Genomic DNA, 19934 nt, shown 5'->3' on the forward strand with positions numbered 1-19934 from the left:
GTAGCTGGGACTACAGGCGCCCACCACCACGCCTGGCTAATTTTTTGTATTTTTAGTAGAGACGGGGTTTCACCGTGTTAGCCAGGATGGTCTCCATCTCCTGACCTCATGATCCACCTGCCTTGGTCTCCCAAAGTGCTGGGATTACAGGTGCAAGCCACCGCGCCCAGCTACAACAACAATTTAAATCACCTGTGAAGAAAAGATTCAGCGAGGTTAACTGATCCAAAAAATCACATTGCCAGACAGAACTCTATTAGAGGTAGGCCACTTGCAGTAACATTACATTGCTTATCTGATGGTTAAATTTAGCACAGAATCAAAGGAGAGCTATAAAGTCTAGGAAGTACTTATTTACTTACGATTGAGTCCAGAACATCTTGTGACACCTTCTACATATCTGTTTTACTTGGAGAATAGTCTGAATTTTCTATTACAGGTTGAGCATTCCTAATTTGAAAATATAAAATCCTCAAAAATCTTAAAATTTTTGAGCATCAACATGATGCCTGAAGTAAATGCTCATTGGAATATTTCAAATTTCAGATTAGGAATATTCAACTGGTATATATTCTGCAAATATTCCAAAGTCCAAAAAAATTCAAAACACTTCTGGTCTGAACCATTTTGGATAAGGGATATTCAACCTATATTACATACAGGTAATATAGCAAGGGAAAAGCAGGGAGACTGAAGCATCTAAGTCTACTAAATTGGCCAGGATCATTCCTTAGCCTTCAGAAACCTATTTATCAGGGTCTCTTAAATAAAGTTACTTCTCATGTTAGTTCAGTCTGGCCTGTGGCTTGTAATTACAGCTGCAAACTCAAGGACAAAGTTCTTATTTTGAGATGCTCTTTATGCAACAATACTTTCTTTTACTTTGTGTGTGTGTGTGTGTGTGTGTGTGTGTGTGTAGGGAGAGTAAAGAGGGTGGCAATGGAGTGGAGAGTGGAACTACAATTTATTAAGCACCTATTATTACAAGCCAAGTGGGGTGTTGAGCATTTTTCTTGTGCCATTCTATTCAATACTCTTCGATCCTGAGGGAAAATGAACCTACTTAAAAAACAAAACAAAACAAAACAAAAGGTTTTAATGAGGATTGCATAAGACATGCAAGGTCACCAGGGAGTTTACATGCAAGTGGGGAGACACAAAATAACACAACAAAAGTTCAGGTATTCTGAGGAAAAAGAAGGGCAAGGATAGTGATGACAGTAGGGGAAGCAGGACTCAAGGTAAAAAAATTTTAGACTCATTTTTTGAGGAAGGAACTGAGGATGACCTTACTACATAGCCTTTTTGGTTAAGTGTTTCTTTAACTAGGAAAAGGCCGTGGGAAGACAGCCTCTTTACTACGCAAACCCAATTCCAATCTTGGGAGAGAATCTCCTGGTGGGACAAAATTAGGTTTTTCAAGAGATACTTAAATGGTCAGTTCTAATTATAACCATACTTGTCAAAAGGCGAGGCAAAGATGAAAGTTAAAAACTGAGAAGAAATTAAAATGCCCACATCTGTCAACCAATCTCTAATTTTCTCTGCTACTTTAGGACTATAGTAATTAGCCATACCCTGAGGATCTACTTTACAAAATATATTGTCTGACCAGTCCCACTCTAACAATTTAATCTATCTCATGTAAGTTGGACAGGCATTTCAAGTACAAGAAACAGAATTCAAAATGTGAAAACTGAGCCATCTATCACACACGGTGTCGGTTGGAGAAGCATATTGCTCAGGCTGCAGGGACATTTCATTTATTTAAATGTTTTTATTAAAAAAAAAAAAAATTAAAGACCTTCATGGCACAACTTCTTCCCAGCACAATTATGTTTTAGTTATACCAATTACAATACAATTACAACCAATAAATCAAGGTGGGGGAGGGACTTCTGGCTTCAAACTTAAAGAAAAGCAGAGGAAGAGGGGAGGGACCACTTCAAACAAAGTTTAAAAATACTTTAAAAAATCTTTCAGAGTAATTGCCAACATAACTTTTTATATCGGCCATTCCATCTCCTGCCATCTAAGCAATGCAGACACAGGTAGTGCTGAGAAATAAAGTGTCCCAATACAAGGTATACAGATGAGGTAATTTACAACAACACGTAAGTTGTTACTCTGTAAACCCTTGCCTCCCCCCCACCCCCCACCCAACTGGGTCTTTTGTTTTTTTGTTTTTCTCTCTCCATGCTTCTGCAGTGACTCTAAGTAGCATTTTTAAAAACTTCTATTTATTTTAAAAGGCTCTTGGGTGGCACCTCAGAGTCCTCTGCATTCACCTTCGGTTTCTTCCAAGGTCTGATGGGTGTAAGGAGGTCCAGCTGTCTGCAGCTCTCCGCATCAGCCTAAGCTACACCTAAATTTCCGAGCTACAAGGATCGGGTGTGAAGTCTTGATTTACAACCCTCTCCCCACCTCAAAAGAAAGAACTCATTAGTTATAAGTGTCCTGTTCAAATCACAATCCAGTGCAAACATAATCACAAATTGCATCTCTGGCACATCTGGTGCTTTTAGCTTCTGCACAAATTCAACATGGTAACCCTCACAGCATTCTAGGGCATAAAAGGGTCAAGTACAATAAATATCCACTGTAAGTGGTCATAAGGAAGAAAATCACCCTGCCACACAGTCAGAATGTTTTCCCTTCAACTCTCCCTATCGTTGAGAAGCGCTATGAAAGGAGGCTTTAGCGTCCTCTAAAGTTAACCATTAAATTCACTAAAGCCACCACCTTGATAAAGTTACTAAAGCCAAGATGGGTTACAAAGTTAGGTAAGTTCATTAAATTCAACTCCCCAAACAATTACGTTTACCTATGATGCCTAGGTGAGAAAGGCCTGTGAATCTATAAAGGTAGGAGAATGGGGAACTAAGATTTTAGGCCTTAAAGTATGTTGGAAGAATTTTTCCTAGTTCCCACAAGCAGCTACTGTAATGAATTAACAGGAGAAAATACAGAGCTGATGGTTTTGCTATTGTGCTTAAAAAACTAGGCTTCCTCAGTGAAGCACCTGATAAACTTAGGTGGTTGGATTACAGTGGAAAGTCCACTTTACACACACACACACGAACACACAAAAACTGGCGACTTTTTCCATCCCCAATCCCTGCACTGCTGAGACACAAAATGAGTTTTATGGCAAAGGATCCTTAATCCCCAGAGACGCTTTGGCTTGTGGTGCTTTTTTTTAAGGCCTCTCTGCCCTGCCCGGTACCATGGGTCGAACGAGGGGTGTATAAAAGTGGGGGCCTTGGGAAGCCTCCACGGTACAGGGCTGCAGGCCCCTCAGATGTGAACATGAGACACCCACCCAGCAAGACCTTTACACAGGGAACTTAAATCTAACCTTGATAAATAAAACCAAACGTTTATTTACACCAAAGAATTCCAACACTGGATCTTTCACATATGAAGGACAAAGTATTATATATATACACACAGCAAGGGGTGGCAAGGCTGTAACAAGAGAGTTTATAGTTTTCCCACAATTACAGGTCTACCATTTCAGCTTCAATGGAGATAGTGGCTTTGCTCCTATCTCTCAAGATACATTTACAAGACTGAGGAGCAGGTCTTCTCACTGGATGGCATGTGAGGGAAGGGGAAGGTCAGAGGAAAAGAAGGTAGAAAGCTTAAAATGGAACTCAGTGTGGCCACATCTCCCATTAGCTCTAGCATGAAACCTGTATAGACAATGTTTGTTTCTTTTGTAAAAAGCAATAAGTTATGCCCAGTAACTAAATGAATTCAAAATGGCCAAGACAAAGAAAACTGAGAAAGATTTTGCCTTCCCCCTCCTACCAGCTATGGAGCACAGCATATTGGGAGATGAACAGGGAAAACACCAAGGTAAGGAGCCTGGGAGGGAAGGTATCAAAATTTTAAACTGAACTAAAACTAAAATTATAAATGAGTTGGATTTAGGGTTAGATCAATAAGACATGATTCTTACTGAACAGAAGTTTTTAGTATCTGTCTGCATTTCGGGTAGATTTTCAACATCTCGATGTAACTAAGACACACTTCCACGAGAGCCATTAGGATAACCCCACTGAAGCGCTTATGGAGTAAAGTGATGTAAGTGACCAGCAAGCAGTCCACTGCTCCTACAGATTGGGTCCTCCCTTCCTTCTTTCCTTCCTGCCTCCTTTCTTCCCGCCTCCCCTGAGAAGCTACATTTTTGTAATCTCTGAAGAAGAGCACGAGATACCAACCCCCTAAAGTGTGGGATGGTGGAGGACAATGGTGGGAATGGGAAGAAATCTCCACCCAAATGCAGCAGCCGGGATTGAGGCTGGTTTATCTTTGCTCTTTTGTGATGAGGAACTAAATTTGGGAGGGGAGAAAAAAAATTTGTCCATGAAATATTCCACCTGCAGGTAATTTTTCAGGGAATCCCCTGAGTTATGAAAAGTTCGAGTTAAAAAAAAAAAAAAAGAAAAAAGAAAAAAGAAAATCAGCCTATTATAATTTTTTTTTTATGACTGAACTACTATAAATCCACAAGCAACGGTTCAGACACGGTGCTTCTGAAGTGTTTCACCCCTCCCCACCAGGCGCAAGCTGCATCAAGGAGAGGGTGGACTCCCCCACCTCTGCTCAGGCATCAGGAGACAGATAGGGCCGTTACTGCTGAGCGCCAGCGGCAGCTGGAACAGGCATCCCAAGGGGGTTGGCAGCAGCAATCACTGGTGAGCCTGCCAGAGGTCCAAGGGGTGAAGGGGTTGGCACTGAAGAAATCCCTGAAAGAAAACAGCTGTCAGTGAGCCAAAGACACCAACATGGCAATATTACCAGTTTCTCATAGCACTCACTGCAAAAGGAACACAATAATTCTTTATTGAAGACTTCTTCTTAGCCAGATTTTTACTTATACTTCAAGTCTGATCCTCAAATATTCAAGTTAAAGTGGCAAGTCCTAATCAATTTAAGAGGCAGGTAAAGATATCTAGACTTGGACAGCTTAAGGAGTTTGTCCAAGGTACACGATTAGCAAGTGGCAACCATGGTCTGGATTCTAACCCAGGCCTGTCTAGGGCAGAGATGTCCAACCAGGTGACCAGCAGCCAACCACATGTGGCTGCTGAGCACTTGAAATACGGCTAGTGCAACTGAGGAACTACATTTTAAATTTTATTCAATTGCAATTAAATAGCCTCATATGGCTAGTCACTACCATACTGAACAGCACAGGACTGCAGTCAAAGCTCATGTGCTCTTACACCATGCTGTCTTGATAGCTGGCAGCTTTCAAAATTACTAAAAGTCAATTTGAATGGGGAAAGAGCACTTTCTGTCTAAGCTAAAATTGTGTTTTGGAATTTATTTCCATTTGATTTCTTCTACCTCTCTAATCGTGTGTGTGTGTGTGTGTGTACACACACAGGTAATATATTCACATGATTCAAAATACAAAAGGTTAAAAAATTATACAAAGGCCAGGTGTAGTGGCTCACACCTATAATGTCAGCACTTTGGGAGGCTGACACGAGTGGATCACCTGAGGTCAGGAGTTCAAGACCAGCCTGGCCAACATGGTGAACCCCCCCCCATCTCTACTAATAATACAAAAAAATTACCCGGGCGGTGTGGCACATGCCCGTAATCCCAGCTACTTGGGAAGCTGAGGCAGGAGAATCACTTGAACCCAGGAGGCGGAGGTTGCAGTGAGCCAAGATCGCACCATTGCACTCCAGCCTGGGAAACAGAGTGAGACAAAACAAAAAACCCAAAAAAGTATACAGTGAAAAATCTCCCACACCCTACTGCTTGGCCAACTTATGGCACCATTTTTGGGGGCATATCCTTCCAGAGATATTTAACACATGTACATGAATATAATTTTATAAGAATATGCATATACAAATCATATATAGGCCAGGTGCAGTCAGTCGTTCATGCCTATAATCCCAACACTTTGGGAGGCTGAGCTGGCTGGATCACTTGAGGTCAGGAGTTCGAGACCAGCCTGGTCAACATGGTGAAACCCCATGTCTACTAAAAATACAAAAATTAGCTGGGCATGATGGCAGGCGCCTGCAGTCCCAGCTACCTAGGAGGCTGAGGTGGGAGAATCACTTGAACCCAGGAGGCAGAGGCTGCAGTGGCTGAAACTGTGCCACTGCACTCTAGCCCGGGTGACAGAGCAAGACCCCGTCTCAAAAAAAAAAAAAAAAAATCAAGTAGAGAAAGCAAAAAAGAAAGAGCACTACCCTCTCAAAAAAAAAAAAAAAAAAAAAATATCATATATGAGAACACTATTTATACATTCTTCTCCACTCCTGCTCTTAGACCTGGCTCTGCATCTCACTTTTTTTGAGACAGACTCTCACGCTCACCCAGGCTGGAGCGCAGCGGTGGGTGCAATTTTGGCTCACTGCAATCTCTGCCTCCTAGGTTCAAGCGATTATCTTGCCTTAGCCTCCAAGTAGCTGGGATTAAAGGAGGGATTAAAGGAGCCTGCCACCATGCCCAGCTAATTTTTTGTATTTCCAGTAGAGACAGGGTTTTGCCATGCTGGCCAGGCTGGTCTCGCACTCCTGACCTCAAGTGAGCCAACTGCCTCAGCCTCCCAAAGTGCTGTGATTACAGGCATGAGCCACTGTACCTGGCCCTGCATCTTGCGTTTTAAATTTCACATTATTATATTGGAGTTGGAGATCTAACAGAACATGAAACACTTATTCATTCTTTTCTCTGGCTGCATCATAGTCCATGAAATGGATATACCATAATTGATTTAACCAGTTTCCTACTGATAGCTATTCTCAATGTTTTGTTATTACAAATAAGGCTACAAGTAAGTTTGGATATACATTACTCTGTACAGAGGTAGGATACTCAAGGGGTAAATTCTAGAAGGCAGCTAGTTCTTTTTTTTAAAAAAAAGGGGGAGGGGAACAGCAATTATTTGAGGGTATGTAAGTAAATGCCTTCACTACCACAGTGCACCCACTTGGATGTTGCCTACATGTCTAATTCTCATGCTATGTGCCTGTAGTTCCTTTGGAATAACTGGGTCCTCTATAAAGATTCACTATACATCATAATGATTCAATAATGAAAAACAATTTTACTTATGTTTTTACAACTGATAGGCACTCTATAGTTACTGTGGCAAATAACACAAAACTGTCCTTGTACACATATACACCTATGCACAAACCCCACCTCTATACCCATTTCTTAACACTGTTTCTAAGGGCCACGTAACTACTGTCATTTCAAACTATAAGATGAAATGGTGTTTTTCCTTTTCATGGCTTGGCATTTTCAAACCCCTATGCCAGAAATTTTCAGTTAGGAATGCTGGAATTCTAGCCTAGAAGGGGATACCCTACTCAAGACAGTTTTATTAAAGTATACCAAGTGTCAAGCATGCTGAAACCTGGTTAAAAAAAAGTCATAAGGCCACCAGTACAGAGAGAAAAGGTATACAAGAAATCAGATCACAAAGCTAAGAATAGTAATTGACTTCCACATTTTTTTGAAGAAAATTTACCAATGAACTGACCTGACATCATATTGGCGCTGCTGACGGGCGTACTGCCCCCTGGCATGCTAGATGAACCCATTCGAGCCTGGTCCTTCACAACAGTGTCTAAAAAAGAGACAAAAAGGCTAGGTTCTGTTTTGCTTGAAAGATTAAACTAATGGTCTGGGAGCCTGAAAGCAGCCAGCTTCATTCTTTGCGTTTTATTTATACTCTACATTATTCCCCAAAGAACTTAAGGTGGCAATTGCCTTCACCATTAGACAAGTGGTAAAAAATAGAAATAGCTTTCCTATCAAACTGTGGTAAAAGCTAACCCTTCAACCAAATGGTAGAAAGATGAGGTAATTATTTATAGTAGAGCTAATTTAAAATGAAGCTGGTCCTGTTGAGGTTTAATGGAGACAAGACACTGCAACTTGGCAAAGACAGTAATATATTACCAGTGTGCCCACAGCTCAGTACCAAGTAGGACAAAGCTATAGGTCCATGTAGGTTAGGGCTATGACCACATTCTCTATCCCAATCAGCCTGTCTGTCTGCTTCAGGTACAGGAGACTGGGCAAAAGTATAAATGATTCACTAGAAAACCATTACACTATTACCAAAGGAAAAATGTAATGTTGTAGCTAACATCACAGTAAGGATGGGGTGGATCTAAGTGGTATTTTCACTTAGAAAGGCACAGGTGGCTATATTCGCAAATCTAAGTCAAGGTGTTCATACAATATTAAGATGTGTAAGCCTCATTAGCCCTTTCCAATGAGTGATTACTAGAGAAAGGACAGATACAGGGCTGTGTATTCTAATTCAAACCATTCCAGACTGAGGTGTCATCCTCACAGTATGAAAGAAGTGTATTTAGGAATGCTCTTGTGTCATGTATTCTATTAGAGAAGAATTCTTCCAAAAATTCTGCAATGTAGTTGCCATCACTATCCCCACTGAAAGAATCTGAGGCTCAGTGTGGGTGAATTAACTTTGCAGCAAGCCAACAGGAGCTGGGATTACGACTGTTCTATAGGACTCTGGGCCTACACAAACTTAGTGGGCTAGATATCTGGACTCACAGAAATAGGGGTGTTCCATGGCCTCTCTTGCAGTAAGCCGTGACTGGTGGTCATATCGCAGCAGTTTGTCCAGGAAATCCAAGGCCTCAGGGCTGACAAGGTGCTGATTTTCACTGTGGACAAAGCGTTCCCATCGCTTTCGAGAGTGTCTGCAGGACCAAAAGAGGGAATGAGAAATGGGCCACGTGGGCAGAGAGGTTCGACATTTCATTTCTACATTTTTCTTAGTGGCTAAAAGCCCAGCCAAAAGCAAAGAGGGATCAAAACTCAAGAGAGTAATCTTGCACCACTGTGCCACTGAGTGGGACAACAAAGCTAACTGGAGACTGGAAATAACATAGGTAGAGTAAATAAAGACATCCGAGTCCTCTCAGTTTTAAGAAACATAATTCAGGTTACTTGACAGGACGTGACTGCTTCTGTGTAGCAAGGAGGGTCAGACGGCTGAGCTCACCAGGCCTATTTCCCATCCCCACACATATTCCTGGCATCTCTGCCACTTGGCCAGAAAAAGCCTTTGCATCAGGAAAGTCCGTCTCCCCCTGTTAAATGGTTAAGTGTTTAAGTACCGTATCTAGTCACTACTGTTAGAGTTGGTTGTCTGCATATAGTCTTTTTTTTTTTTTTTTTTTTTGTGAGATAGGGTCTCACTGTTGCCCAGGCTGGAGTGCAGCCAATGTTCACGGCTCTCTGCAGCACTCCCTCCTGGGCTCAAGGGAAGCTCCTGCCTCAGCTTCCTGGTAGTCTGGACTACCGGCACACATCACCATCCAGGGCTGACTTTTTATTTTTTCATAGAGTCGAGGGTCTCATTATGTAGCCCTGGCTGGTCTCCAACTCTGGGGCTCAAGTGATCCTCCTGCCTTGGCCTCCTAAAGTTCTGGGATTACAGATATAAGTCACTGTGCCCAGCCTGCACATCAGTCTCAAAGCATGCATTTTCTATTTCAATTTGTTTCTCTTGGAGAGAGGTTTTTCACTTAAAGAAGCAAGGTAAATGAAGACAGATTTTGATTTTTGCCTCAACTGTAACCCTTCTACTAGAATCTATACTTCATTCATTTTGTAGGAATCCTCTAGCTATAATCCCTCCATCAGACTCCTATAAGTGAATTTGAATAAAGGGCCATTCAATGCAATGCCTTTATCAGAGGCCTGCTCAATGCAGCATCCTGTGGCACTGGACCACTGACATTCTGACAGTGTTGGCGAAGAGAATGTAACTGTTTTGAAGATCCTAAGTGCCAGTTCACACCCAAAGTGCTTACGCCACAGACGCACATATTTTGTTTCATGACTTACCTGCCCAAGATATCATTGAAACGTGGATCTAATTCAATGTTGTATTTGTCAATATAGTCATATAAATCTTCTGTCCCCAGAACCTTGGCTATCCTCACCAACTAGTATTAAAGAAAGACAAAAACCCATACCACAAGCATATTATATGATCAAATCAACAATTAATAATGACTGAATTAACATAAAGGGGTCATCATGTCTATAGGTATGAATGCTGCCTCCTAACAGTTTTAGACTTCAACTCAATGGGATAGTGTTAGAAAAAGCAAACTACTTTATAAACCGGTTTCTTTCTCTTGAAATGTCATCCTGGCGAACTCTTATTTTTCTCCCCTCAAAACCCAATTGAAGATGTCACTTCTTTTGGGAAGCTCCCATTGCACACTCAAACCACTCATCGCTACTGCCTTTTGTGCCTTGCCCACACTTCTACTCTGAAGTTATGACTATAATCTATTTTGTTGTATGTTTGACTCCAAGATCAACTATGAACTACTCGAGGGAAGAACTATTCTTTCTTTTTCTGTATTCCTCAGTACTGCATGACTTGATACAGAGTTATTGACTTTAATGGAATTCAGGTTGTATTCTTTAAATACATTAAAATTGGACACGGCACTCAAAGGGAACAACGCAATGGTACCTTCCACAAGGTCCTAGAATCATTCCAGGTTCTTGTGAATGAAAGAGCCCTTTGATCTTCAAGGGGGAAGTGGAGTTAGTTTAAGAAACATCTATAACTCAACCCATATAAAGAGACAAAAGGATCACAGAAATAATAGGCTAACATATTAGAGAAAACTTCGTATTGGAGAATAACGTTGTATTAGGAGAATTCTAAGGTAATGTCCTATTTTAAAAATCTGGATGACAATTTGTATGTATTCTTCACAATAAAACAAGCAATGCAAACGACAAGGACTAAGAGGGAAAGTCTGATTTCAAAAGGCTAAGCTGGTAGCTCCCAAAACATCAATCTAAGGATCAATATCAGGGTGGCCGAACAAACAGTGAACTGAAAATTATAGGCAGTCCCGTCTATCAGTGCATTAGACCAGTAAATTTTTCAATAGGTATAACATATATTACCTGATCATAATTGTCATGTCCATGGAAAAATGGCTCCTTCCGAAAGATCATACTTGCCAGCATACAACCCAAACTCCACATATCCAAACTATAATCGTACATCTGCATAAAAGTAAACTCACTGTTATTATTTGTGAATCCCCAGGCTTGTCACTTCAAAATAAAAGATTAAAAAAAAAATCACTCCACTGACTCAAAATCAAAACACTAATAACATCTTCATCTATTTCTTTTTAGTCCATTTTTTTTTTTTTTTTTTTTGGAGACAGAGTCTCACTCTGCTGCCCAGGCTGCAATGCAGTGGCACAATCGTGGCTCACCACAACCTCCGCCTCCCGGGTTCAAGCGATTCCCCTGCCTCAGCCTCCTGAGTAGCTGGAACTACAGGTGCGTGCCACCATGCCCAGCTAATTTTGTATTTTTAGTAGAGACGAGGTTTCACTATGTTGGCCAGGCTGGTCTTGAACGCCTGACCTCATGATCCACTCGCCTTAGGCTCCCAAAGTGCTAGGATGACAGGCATGAGCCACTGCGCCTGGCTAGTTTTTTCTTTCACGCATCTTTCACTAGGTTTTAAGATAATTTTTACTTTTTTTTTTTTTTTGAGACGGAGTCTCGCTCTGTCGCCCAGCCTGGAGTGCAGTGGCCGGATCTCGGCTCACTGCAAGCTCCGCCTCCCGGGTTTACGCCATTCTCCTGCCTCAGCCTCCCGAGTAGCTGGGACTACAGACGCTCGCCACCTCGCCCGGCTATTTTTTTGTATTTTTTTACTAGAGACGGGGTTTCACCGGGTTAGCCAGGATAGTCTCGATCCCCTGACCTCGTGATCCGCCCGTCTCAGCCTCCCAAAGTGCTGGGATTACAGGCTTGAGCCACCGCGCCCGGCCTACTTTTTAAAATTTTTTATTTGAGACGGAGTCTTGCTCTGTCGCACAGACTGGAGTGCAGGGGGGTGATCTTGGCTCATTGCAACCTCAGCTTCCCAGGTTCAAGCAATTCTCTGCCTCAGCCTCCCGAGCAGCTGGGATTACAAATGCCCACCACCATGCCCAGCTAATTTTTTTGTATTTTTAGTAGAGACAGGGTTTCACCATCTTGGCCAGGCTGGTCTTGAACTCCTGACCTCGTGATCCACCTGCCTTGGCCTTTCCAAGTGCTGGGATTACAGGCGTGAGCCACTGTGCCTGGCTTTTTTTTTTTTTTTTTTTTTTTTAAAGACACAGGGTCTTGCTCTGTTGCTCAGGCTGGAGTGTAGTGGCATGATCATAGCTCACTGTAACCTCCAACTCCTGGGCTTAGGCCTCGAGTAGGTAGGATTACAGGCATACACCACTATGCTCAGCTAATAAATATACTATTTTGAATTGTTTTCTTCACTTACACAAAAAAAACCCCTCCAAATTGTTAGCCCATGGAGACCATCTAATGTGTATCATTAGTATTTTATTACATAAATGTTTCAGAATTTAATCTTTAATTTTCCTATAACAGGACAGTGTTCTGTTTTTCACAATTATTAGTAATACTGTACAAACTATTTTTATGCATAAAATGCTTTTTGAGCTCAGGGCTATAGCCTTAAGATCCCAAGAAAGAAATTCCTACAAGAACAAAGAGTCTGAAACTTTTAAAAACAACTGGTAATAACTTGGAAAGACTGGCATAAAAGATACTCCCAAGAAAACTTCAGATTTTTAAAACTTGGCAAATCTATTATTAATTTGGTTCCTTTCTCCTTTTTCTGTGAGGAGAAAGAAGGCTTCTCGGGGGAGCTGGGGAGAAGACCTTTATATTTAGTATACAATTCAGAAGAACAAGAAAACATTCTTGAATTTACTCTGAAGATTGGTTAAACTTAGTTACAGGATGGGCATGGTGGCTCATGCCTGTCATCTCAGCACTTTGGGGAGCCAAGGTGGGAGGATGGGTTGTGCCCAGGAGTCTGAGATCAGCCTGGGCAATATAGTGAGACTTTCTCTCTATACACAAAAAATTAAAAATTAGCTGGATGTGGCAGCGCATGCCTGTAGTCCCAGCTACTCAGGAGGCTAAGCTGGGAGGATCACTTGAGCCCAGAAGTTTGGGGCTGCAGTGAGCTATGATCATGGCATTGTACTCCAGCCTGGGCAACAGAGGAAAACCCTGCCTCAAAAAACGAACAAAAGGCCGGGCGCGGTGGTTCATGCCTGTAATCCCAGCACCTAAACGCACAAAATGATACTATTTTTTTTTTTGTAAATTATGTGCGAAATAAACACAGGACCAAAATTATGCCTGCCCTTCTCTTCTCACCTGGTAGTCTACAAGTAGCTCAGGACCTTTGAAGTATCGGGAAGCAACTCGGACATTATATTCTTGGCCAGGATGATAAAACTCAGCCAAACCCCAGTCTATTAGTCGTAGCTGAAAAAGAAAAAATCATGAGCAATTTTATCTTTCTCTAAGATACCCACATTGTGCCATTAGCATACTCTTGATAAAATACACCAGATACGCCACTCTGTACTGAAACCCCTTCACTAACTACTTATGGCCTTCAGGATGAAAACAAAACTTCTCAGCTTGACATACAACTTTCTCCATGATTTTGTTCCTAAAAGACACAATCTCATTTGTGCTTTTACAAATTTCTTGAACTGCTCAATGACTAAAATGTCCCTACGACCCAGCCTATAATCCTATTGGTAAGCATCTCCTTAACTTTTGGGATATTTAAGTTAGCTCCTCAATGAAGTCTTCTCTAATTATCTAGATAGAACTGATCATTGCCTTCAGCCCCCTGAATTTTAGATATATTTCTTTAACAGAACCTAAACTCTTTATTACATGTTTTCTACCTTTCTTTTTCAATATGGATGACAAGCCCTAGGGGGTTTTATTCACCTTTGTAATTTTCAGAATTCAACATAATGCCTGGTATACAGGAGAAAAATGAATAAATATTTGCTGGATAGACGAAATAACAGAAAAGTCATACAATACAGCTTTTACCAAAACGCATCTTAAATATGGAAAAAGGGGTAAGAGGTAAGCTTATCTGCCCACTGTGCACAGCACGACCATGATCTGAAGTGCCAGCAGTAGGCCCTGAGGAATAACATCGGACTCCTCTGGCACTAAGTTTACTGCCTACATCTCAAAACTAAACCTTTGATTACTCCGTGCAAAACTACCTCCACTCATAGTCTCCCCCTGCTCAGTTAAAGGTGATATTCATCCTGTCATATAAGCCAAAACTTAAGATTCACCCTGGATTCTTGTTTCCCTCAGACCTCACATTTAATCTGTCAACAAATCCTGAAGCCTCTACCATATTCTGACCATTATCATCACCTCCACTGCCACTGCCCTGATCCAAGCCACCACCAAGTCTTGTTTGATATACTGCCATAGCCCCGTCTCCTAATCGGTCTCACTGCTTTCATTCTTGCCCTCTAAACAGTTTAATAAATACTAAATAAATAGTTTAATAGTTATTTAAAAAATAATTAAATATCTTAAAATAAACATAAACAGCTTTTTAAAAGGATAGTTCAGGTTGCTATGGAGAGATTATAGATTCACAGGAAATTGCAAAAGTAGTAGAAATTCTCTGTACCCTTTACCCAGTTTCCCCTAATAGTAACATCTTACATAACTACAGTACAATATCAAAACCAAGAAACTGACATTGGTACAATTCAGAAAGATCTTATTCAGGTTTCACCAGTGTTACATGCACGTGCATGTTTGTGTGTGTGTTTCTATGCAATTTTATCACATGTGTAAATTCATATAATCTCAACAAGATATAGAACTGTTCCATCACCACACACGTCTTGTGTGTTAGCCCAACCCCTGGCAACCCCTCTGTTCTTGATCTCTACCATTTTGAGAATGCTACAGAAATGGAGTCATTGGCATATAACTCTTTTTGAGATTGCCTTTTTTCACTAAGCATGAGATCCACCCAAGTTGTTGCAGGTATCATAGTTCTTTCCTTTTTATTGTTGAGAAATACTACTTCATAATAATAATATATGGTATGGATATGCCAGTTTGTTTAACCATTCCCTCATTGAAGGGCACTTCCCCCCCCAACCCTCCCCTTTTTTTTTTGAGATGCAGTCTTGCTCTGTCACCCAGGCTGGAACGCAGTGGCACGATCTCGGCTTACTGCAACTTCCACCTCCTGGGTTCGAGCAATTCTCCTGCCTCAGCCTCCTGAGCAGCTGGGATTACAGGTGCATGCCACCACACTCGGCTAATTTTTGTATTTTTTTAGTAGAGATGGGGTTTCACCATGTTGGCCAGGCTGGTCTCCAACTCCTGAACTCATGACCTGCCGGCCTTGGCCTCCCAAAATGCTGGGATTACAGGCCTGAGCCACCGTGCCCAGCTTTTTCCCTCAATTTTAAGCTATTAAAAATATAGTTGCATTCATATACAGGCTTTTGTGTGGACCTAAGATTTTGTTGCTCTGAGATAAATGCCACTACAGGATTGTATGGTAAGCATATGTTTAGCTTTTCAAGAAACCAACAAACTATAAAACAATAGTTTAGCATTTTCCAAAATGCTGAACTTTACATTCCTACCAGCAATGTATGAGAGATCAAGTTTCTTCACATTTTTGTCAGCACTTGGTACCATCACCATTTTTCATTTTAGCTGTTCTAATAGATGTGTAGTTAACTGTTAAATTTCAAGTGAGAACATGCCAAAGCTTAGAAAGTGCAAAAGCTTGGCCGGGCATGGTGGCTCACGCCTGTAATCCCAGCACTTTGGGAGGCTGAGGCGGGCAGATCACAAGGTCAGGAGATCGAGACCATCCTGGCTAACAAGGTAAAGCCCCGTCTCTACTAAAAATATAAAAAAATTAGCCAGGCGCCATGGTGGGTGCCTGTAGTCCCAGCTACTCGGGAGGCTGAGGCAGGAAAATGGCACGAACCCGGGAAGTGGAGCTTGCAGTGAGCCGACATCACGTCACTGCACTCCAGCCTGGGCGACACAGCGAGACTCTGTCTCAAAAAAAAAAAAGAATATGCAAGAATATGCAAAAGCTCTCTATCTTCAGAGAAAAGGCCTAACAATGACCAATAAGGTTTTACATGATTTGGTTTTACCTCTTTGATCTCATTTCCTTCTTTCCCTGCATTCATTCTGTCCCAGCTTTATCCTTGAGGCTCTTCCAACATGCCAAACACATCCTTACCTCAAGGGATTTTGTACTTGCTATTTACTCTGCCTTGGGACATGTTTCTTCGTAAGACTGCATGGCTGGGTCCCTTCCAGTGCTCTCTAAAATGTCACCTTTCCAGTGAAACCTTCCTTTACAACTGGTTTAAAACTGCAAATACCCTCTTGCCATTCACTGTTCTTGTTTTTGATTCTACATCAAAATAACTTTCTATCCCACCAGCCTCCCTAAATGTAAGCTCCTAAAAGACAAGCATTTATTGTATGTTTAGTTCACTCATATATCCCTAGCCCCTAGAATGGTGCCTTTGACATACTATGTGCCTAAAAAAATTTAGTTGCATAAACAAATCACCTACCTCCTCAAAGACCACAACAGATAAGTCATCATAGCTTGGTCACCTTAAAAAACTGAAATGTTGGCCGGGCGCGGTGGCTCAAGCCTGTAATCCCAGCACTTTGGGAGGCCGAGACGGGCGGATCACGAGGTCAGGAGATCGAGACCATCCTGGCTAACACGGTGAAACCCCGTCTCTACTAAAAATACAAAAAACTAGCCGGGCGAGGTGGCGGGCGCCTGTAGTCCCAGCTACTCCGGAGGCTGAGGCAGGAGAATGGCGTAAACCCGGGAGGCGGAGCTTGCAGTGAGCTGAGATCCGGCCACTGCACTCGAGCCCGGGCTACAGAGCAAGACTCCGTCTCAAAAAAAAAACAAAAAAAAACTGAAATGTTACAGTATGTGGCCATTACAGCTCTCATGTAAAAACATTTGTAGACAATAGGGGCCTCATGACCAACCTACTAACAGAAATAGCATTTTCTGTATATTTCATCCACTTAACTGTGCACATTTAATTCTCATGAATACCTAGTTGCCTGCAGGGCAATTATTACCCACACTGTACAAGAAAGAAAAAGAAGGCAAATGAAGACAAAGTAGTGTCTCAGTAAACTAGTTATTCAACAAATAAGACTAGAAGCCACGTTTCTGGGCTTAGAAGATGAACACTTTGCCCACTATACTAATGTTTCCTTCTTGGGAACATAAATAATGGTTCTTAGGAATATTCTGTAGCATTCTTAGGAATATAAATAATGGTTCAAACATATTGATTTGTAAATTCATTCATTCACCAAATATTTATCAAGGGCTGAATAGGTACTAGGGTCTGTGACAAGGGATAAAGTGTTGAAGATGGGCAATTAACTACATCACGGAGATAAATAACACTTGTCCGTCTATCACTTTACCTTTCTGTGCTCATGATCAATCATGACATTATGGGGCTTCACATCTCTGTGCATAATTCCCATGCTGTGACAATAATCCAGGGCCTGTGGGAGCAACAGGTAAGAAAGGAGTTAGCCTGAATAATAGTTAAGAGTCCTTTACTTTTCCCTCCATGTTAATTTTCCTTTTAGCCTCACAATACCCCTGGGATTCAAGCTGAGGACAGTCACTTCCACAGCAATGCTTTAGAGACTTGTTCATGATCTCATAGTCAAGCAAACTCAGTTCTCTGAGCTTAGAGATCTTTTTCTGATATAGTTGTTTCAACATGTTTTCTGTCTTAAAAAGACCCAAAGTATACCCAAATTGCACCACTTCAAATTTTTCCGTCTTGTACAGATCCTAGATTATTTTCACAGACCCCTCAAAGAAAGAAAATAGATCTTTACTACAAACCTCTTATTCAAAGAACAGTAATTCTTTAGCAACTAAGAGTCTATAACAGAGGTTGGCAAACCACAGGCCAAATTTGGCCTGATGTCTGCTTTTGTAAATAATGTTTTATTGGAACATAACCATGCCTATTTGTTTGCACATTGTCTATGGTTGCTTTTGTGCTACAACAGCAGAGCTGAACACTACATGGCCCACAAAGCCTAAAATATTTACTATTTGGCCCTTTAAAGAAGTTTGCCAATGCCTGATTTAGGTGATCAAATCCAATCTGAAATGTTTCCAACCTCAAGCTAAAGGGAACTGAGTACTATAATCTTCGGGGTTTGTTAATACCAGCCTTTCAGTCAACCGATGTTATTGGCCAAATTCTTGTCCTTCCTGAAGGGCAACTTGTGTTCCTACAGTTCCCAGGGCTAGGCAATCATATCTGTAACTTTCTAAAGCCTTGCTTGCCACACACTGCATGAGCCAACGGAAAGATCAAGTATCTCTGCTGGCACAATCTCCTCAGGGTACTTCTAAGGCTCCAACAGCAGACTTTATGTCAACTCTTGTTTAGTAAGAAACCTTAGCCAACTTTTAGCAATTCTCTCATCTAGAAAGCTGACTTTGTGACTACTGGGAACAAGGTATTTGGTGACCCCACTTTAGAAATGAAAGTAAATTTTCAATTAGCAATCTGTAAGCAGAAATTTACACAATCCTTAGGACAATTACCCTTTGAGAACTGAGTTAAGTTTACTGTTTTATTTGTTGAATCTTCAGTGAAAGTATACCAAAAGCTAGCACATCAGGTGTTTTCACGAGTTTTGAAAAATTAATTTTAACTTACATAGGGGCACACAGAGATTACAAATATTTGTTAAGGGGTCAGTCCCAGCTATTTTACAAACACCCTTTTTCAAATTGTTCTAAATTATACTACTAGACCCCATTCCATAACCCTTGGCACAAGGGTTCTGATCCTATTATTAATTTTTATTTATTTATGTATTTAGAGACAGTCTCACTCTGTGCCACTGCACTCCAGCCTGTGCAACAATCATAGCTCACTGCTGCCTCAAATTCCTGAGATCCTCCTGTCACAGCCTCCCAAGTAGCTGGAATTACAAGCATGAGCCACCATGCCCAGATAATTTTTAATTTTTTAGTAGAGACAGGGTCTCACTATGTTGCCCAGGCTGGTCTTGATCTGCTGGCCTCCAGCAATCCTCCTGCCTTGGCCTCCCAAGTAGCTGGGACTTACAGGTGCACACCACCATGCCCAGGTAATTAAAAAAAATTTTTTTGAAGAGATGAGGGTCTCACTATGTCACCCAGGCTGGTCTTTTGATCTCCTGGCCTCAAGCAATCCTCCTGCCTCAGCCTTCCAAAGTGCTGGGATTACAGGTATGATACTATTAACTTATTAAAAACTTATATAGAGGTCCCTTCTTTCAACATACTTTACAAAGTTAATTTGCTGGCTTTTCTACCATCAATTTACTATTTAACAAAGAGAAGACCAATTTAAAAAATATTTAGTATCCAAGGTTCACTTACCTTCAGAATCTCATACATGTAAAATCGAATATCATAGTCTGTTAACGTCTGGTACAATTGCTGTTAAAGACAAATGTTTGAGCCATGAAATAATGCTGACAGAAAGGCATTTTTCACCCTCACCCACAGTAATTCAAACCAAGACTTCACTCATTTACCGTTGTTCCAAGATCTGTCCATTCACTGCTATTTCTCCAACATTACATTAATTTTAAAGAGATACTCTGGGTCTTCAACTCTTAAAAGTGAAGAATTACTTAAACATATATTGCAGAAGCTATAATCCACTGTTAGAAACATACCGATGTAGATACGTTAATATGCACTGATACACACCTATAATTTAGTTTGTTTTTATCTTCAGACCTTCTCAAAAGAGACATTTTGGCAAATATACTGCCTCCTTACTAGGGAACTAACTCATTTTTGGCTTATATAGTTAGCCCTGCAGATCACCAGTGGGTATGCAGATGGCATGATGCCAAACCTGTTAAGTCAATTTAAAAAACTATTCTTGTTCCAATAGGAAAGTAAACTCTGTGAACAATTGTTATGTATCCTT

The 19934-nt window shown here is 41.2% G+C and overlaps 1 protein-coding gene across 3 annotated transcripts in view; it reads right to left on the reverse strand.

Annotated features, from left to right (window-relative positions):
• Positions 1-1757: 1757 nt before the first annotated feature.
• CSNK2A1 (casein kinase 2, alpha 1 polypeptide) overlaps positions 1758-19934 on the reverse strand; it is a 66764-nt gene continuing 48587 nt past the window's right edge. For all 3 annotated transcript variants that reach the window (XM_011979842.1, XM_011979840.1, XM_011979841.1), the window contains 8 exons: positions 19373-19432; positions 17395-17478; positions 13258-13368; positions 10966-11067; positions 9877-9977; positions 8575-8723; positions 7526-7612; positions 1758-4754 (listed from right to left, as the gene is read on the reverse strand). In XM_011979842.1, the coding sequence (XP_011835232.1) occupies positions 4639-4754; positions 7526-7612; positions 8575-8723; positions 9877-9977; positions 10966-11067; positions 13258-13368; positions 17395-17478; positions 19373-19390 (768 nt within the window). In that variant the 5' untranslated portion in view covers positions 19391-19432 and the 3' untranslated portion in view covers positions 1758-4638. The remainder of the gene's footprint in view (positions 4755-7525; positions 7613-8574; positions 8724-9876; positions 9978-10965; positions 11068-13257; positions 13369-17394; positions 17479-19372; positions 19433-19934) is intronic.

Source organism: Mandrillus leucophaeus, unplaced genomic scaffold (genome assembly GCF_000951045.1).
Source record: "Mandrillus leucophaeus isolate KB7577 unplaced genomic scaffold, Mleu.le_1.0 Scaffold206, whole genome shotgun sequence".
NCBI classification, from domain to species: domain Eukaryota; kingdom Metazoa; phylum Chordata; class Mammalia; order Primates; family Cercopithecidae; genus Mandrillus; species Mandrillus leucophaeus.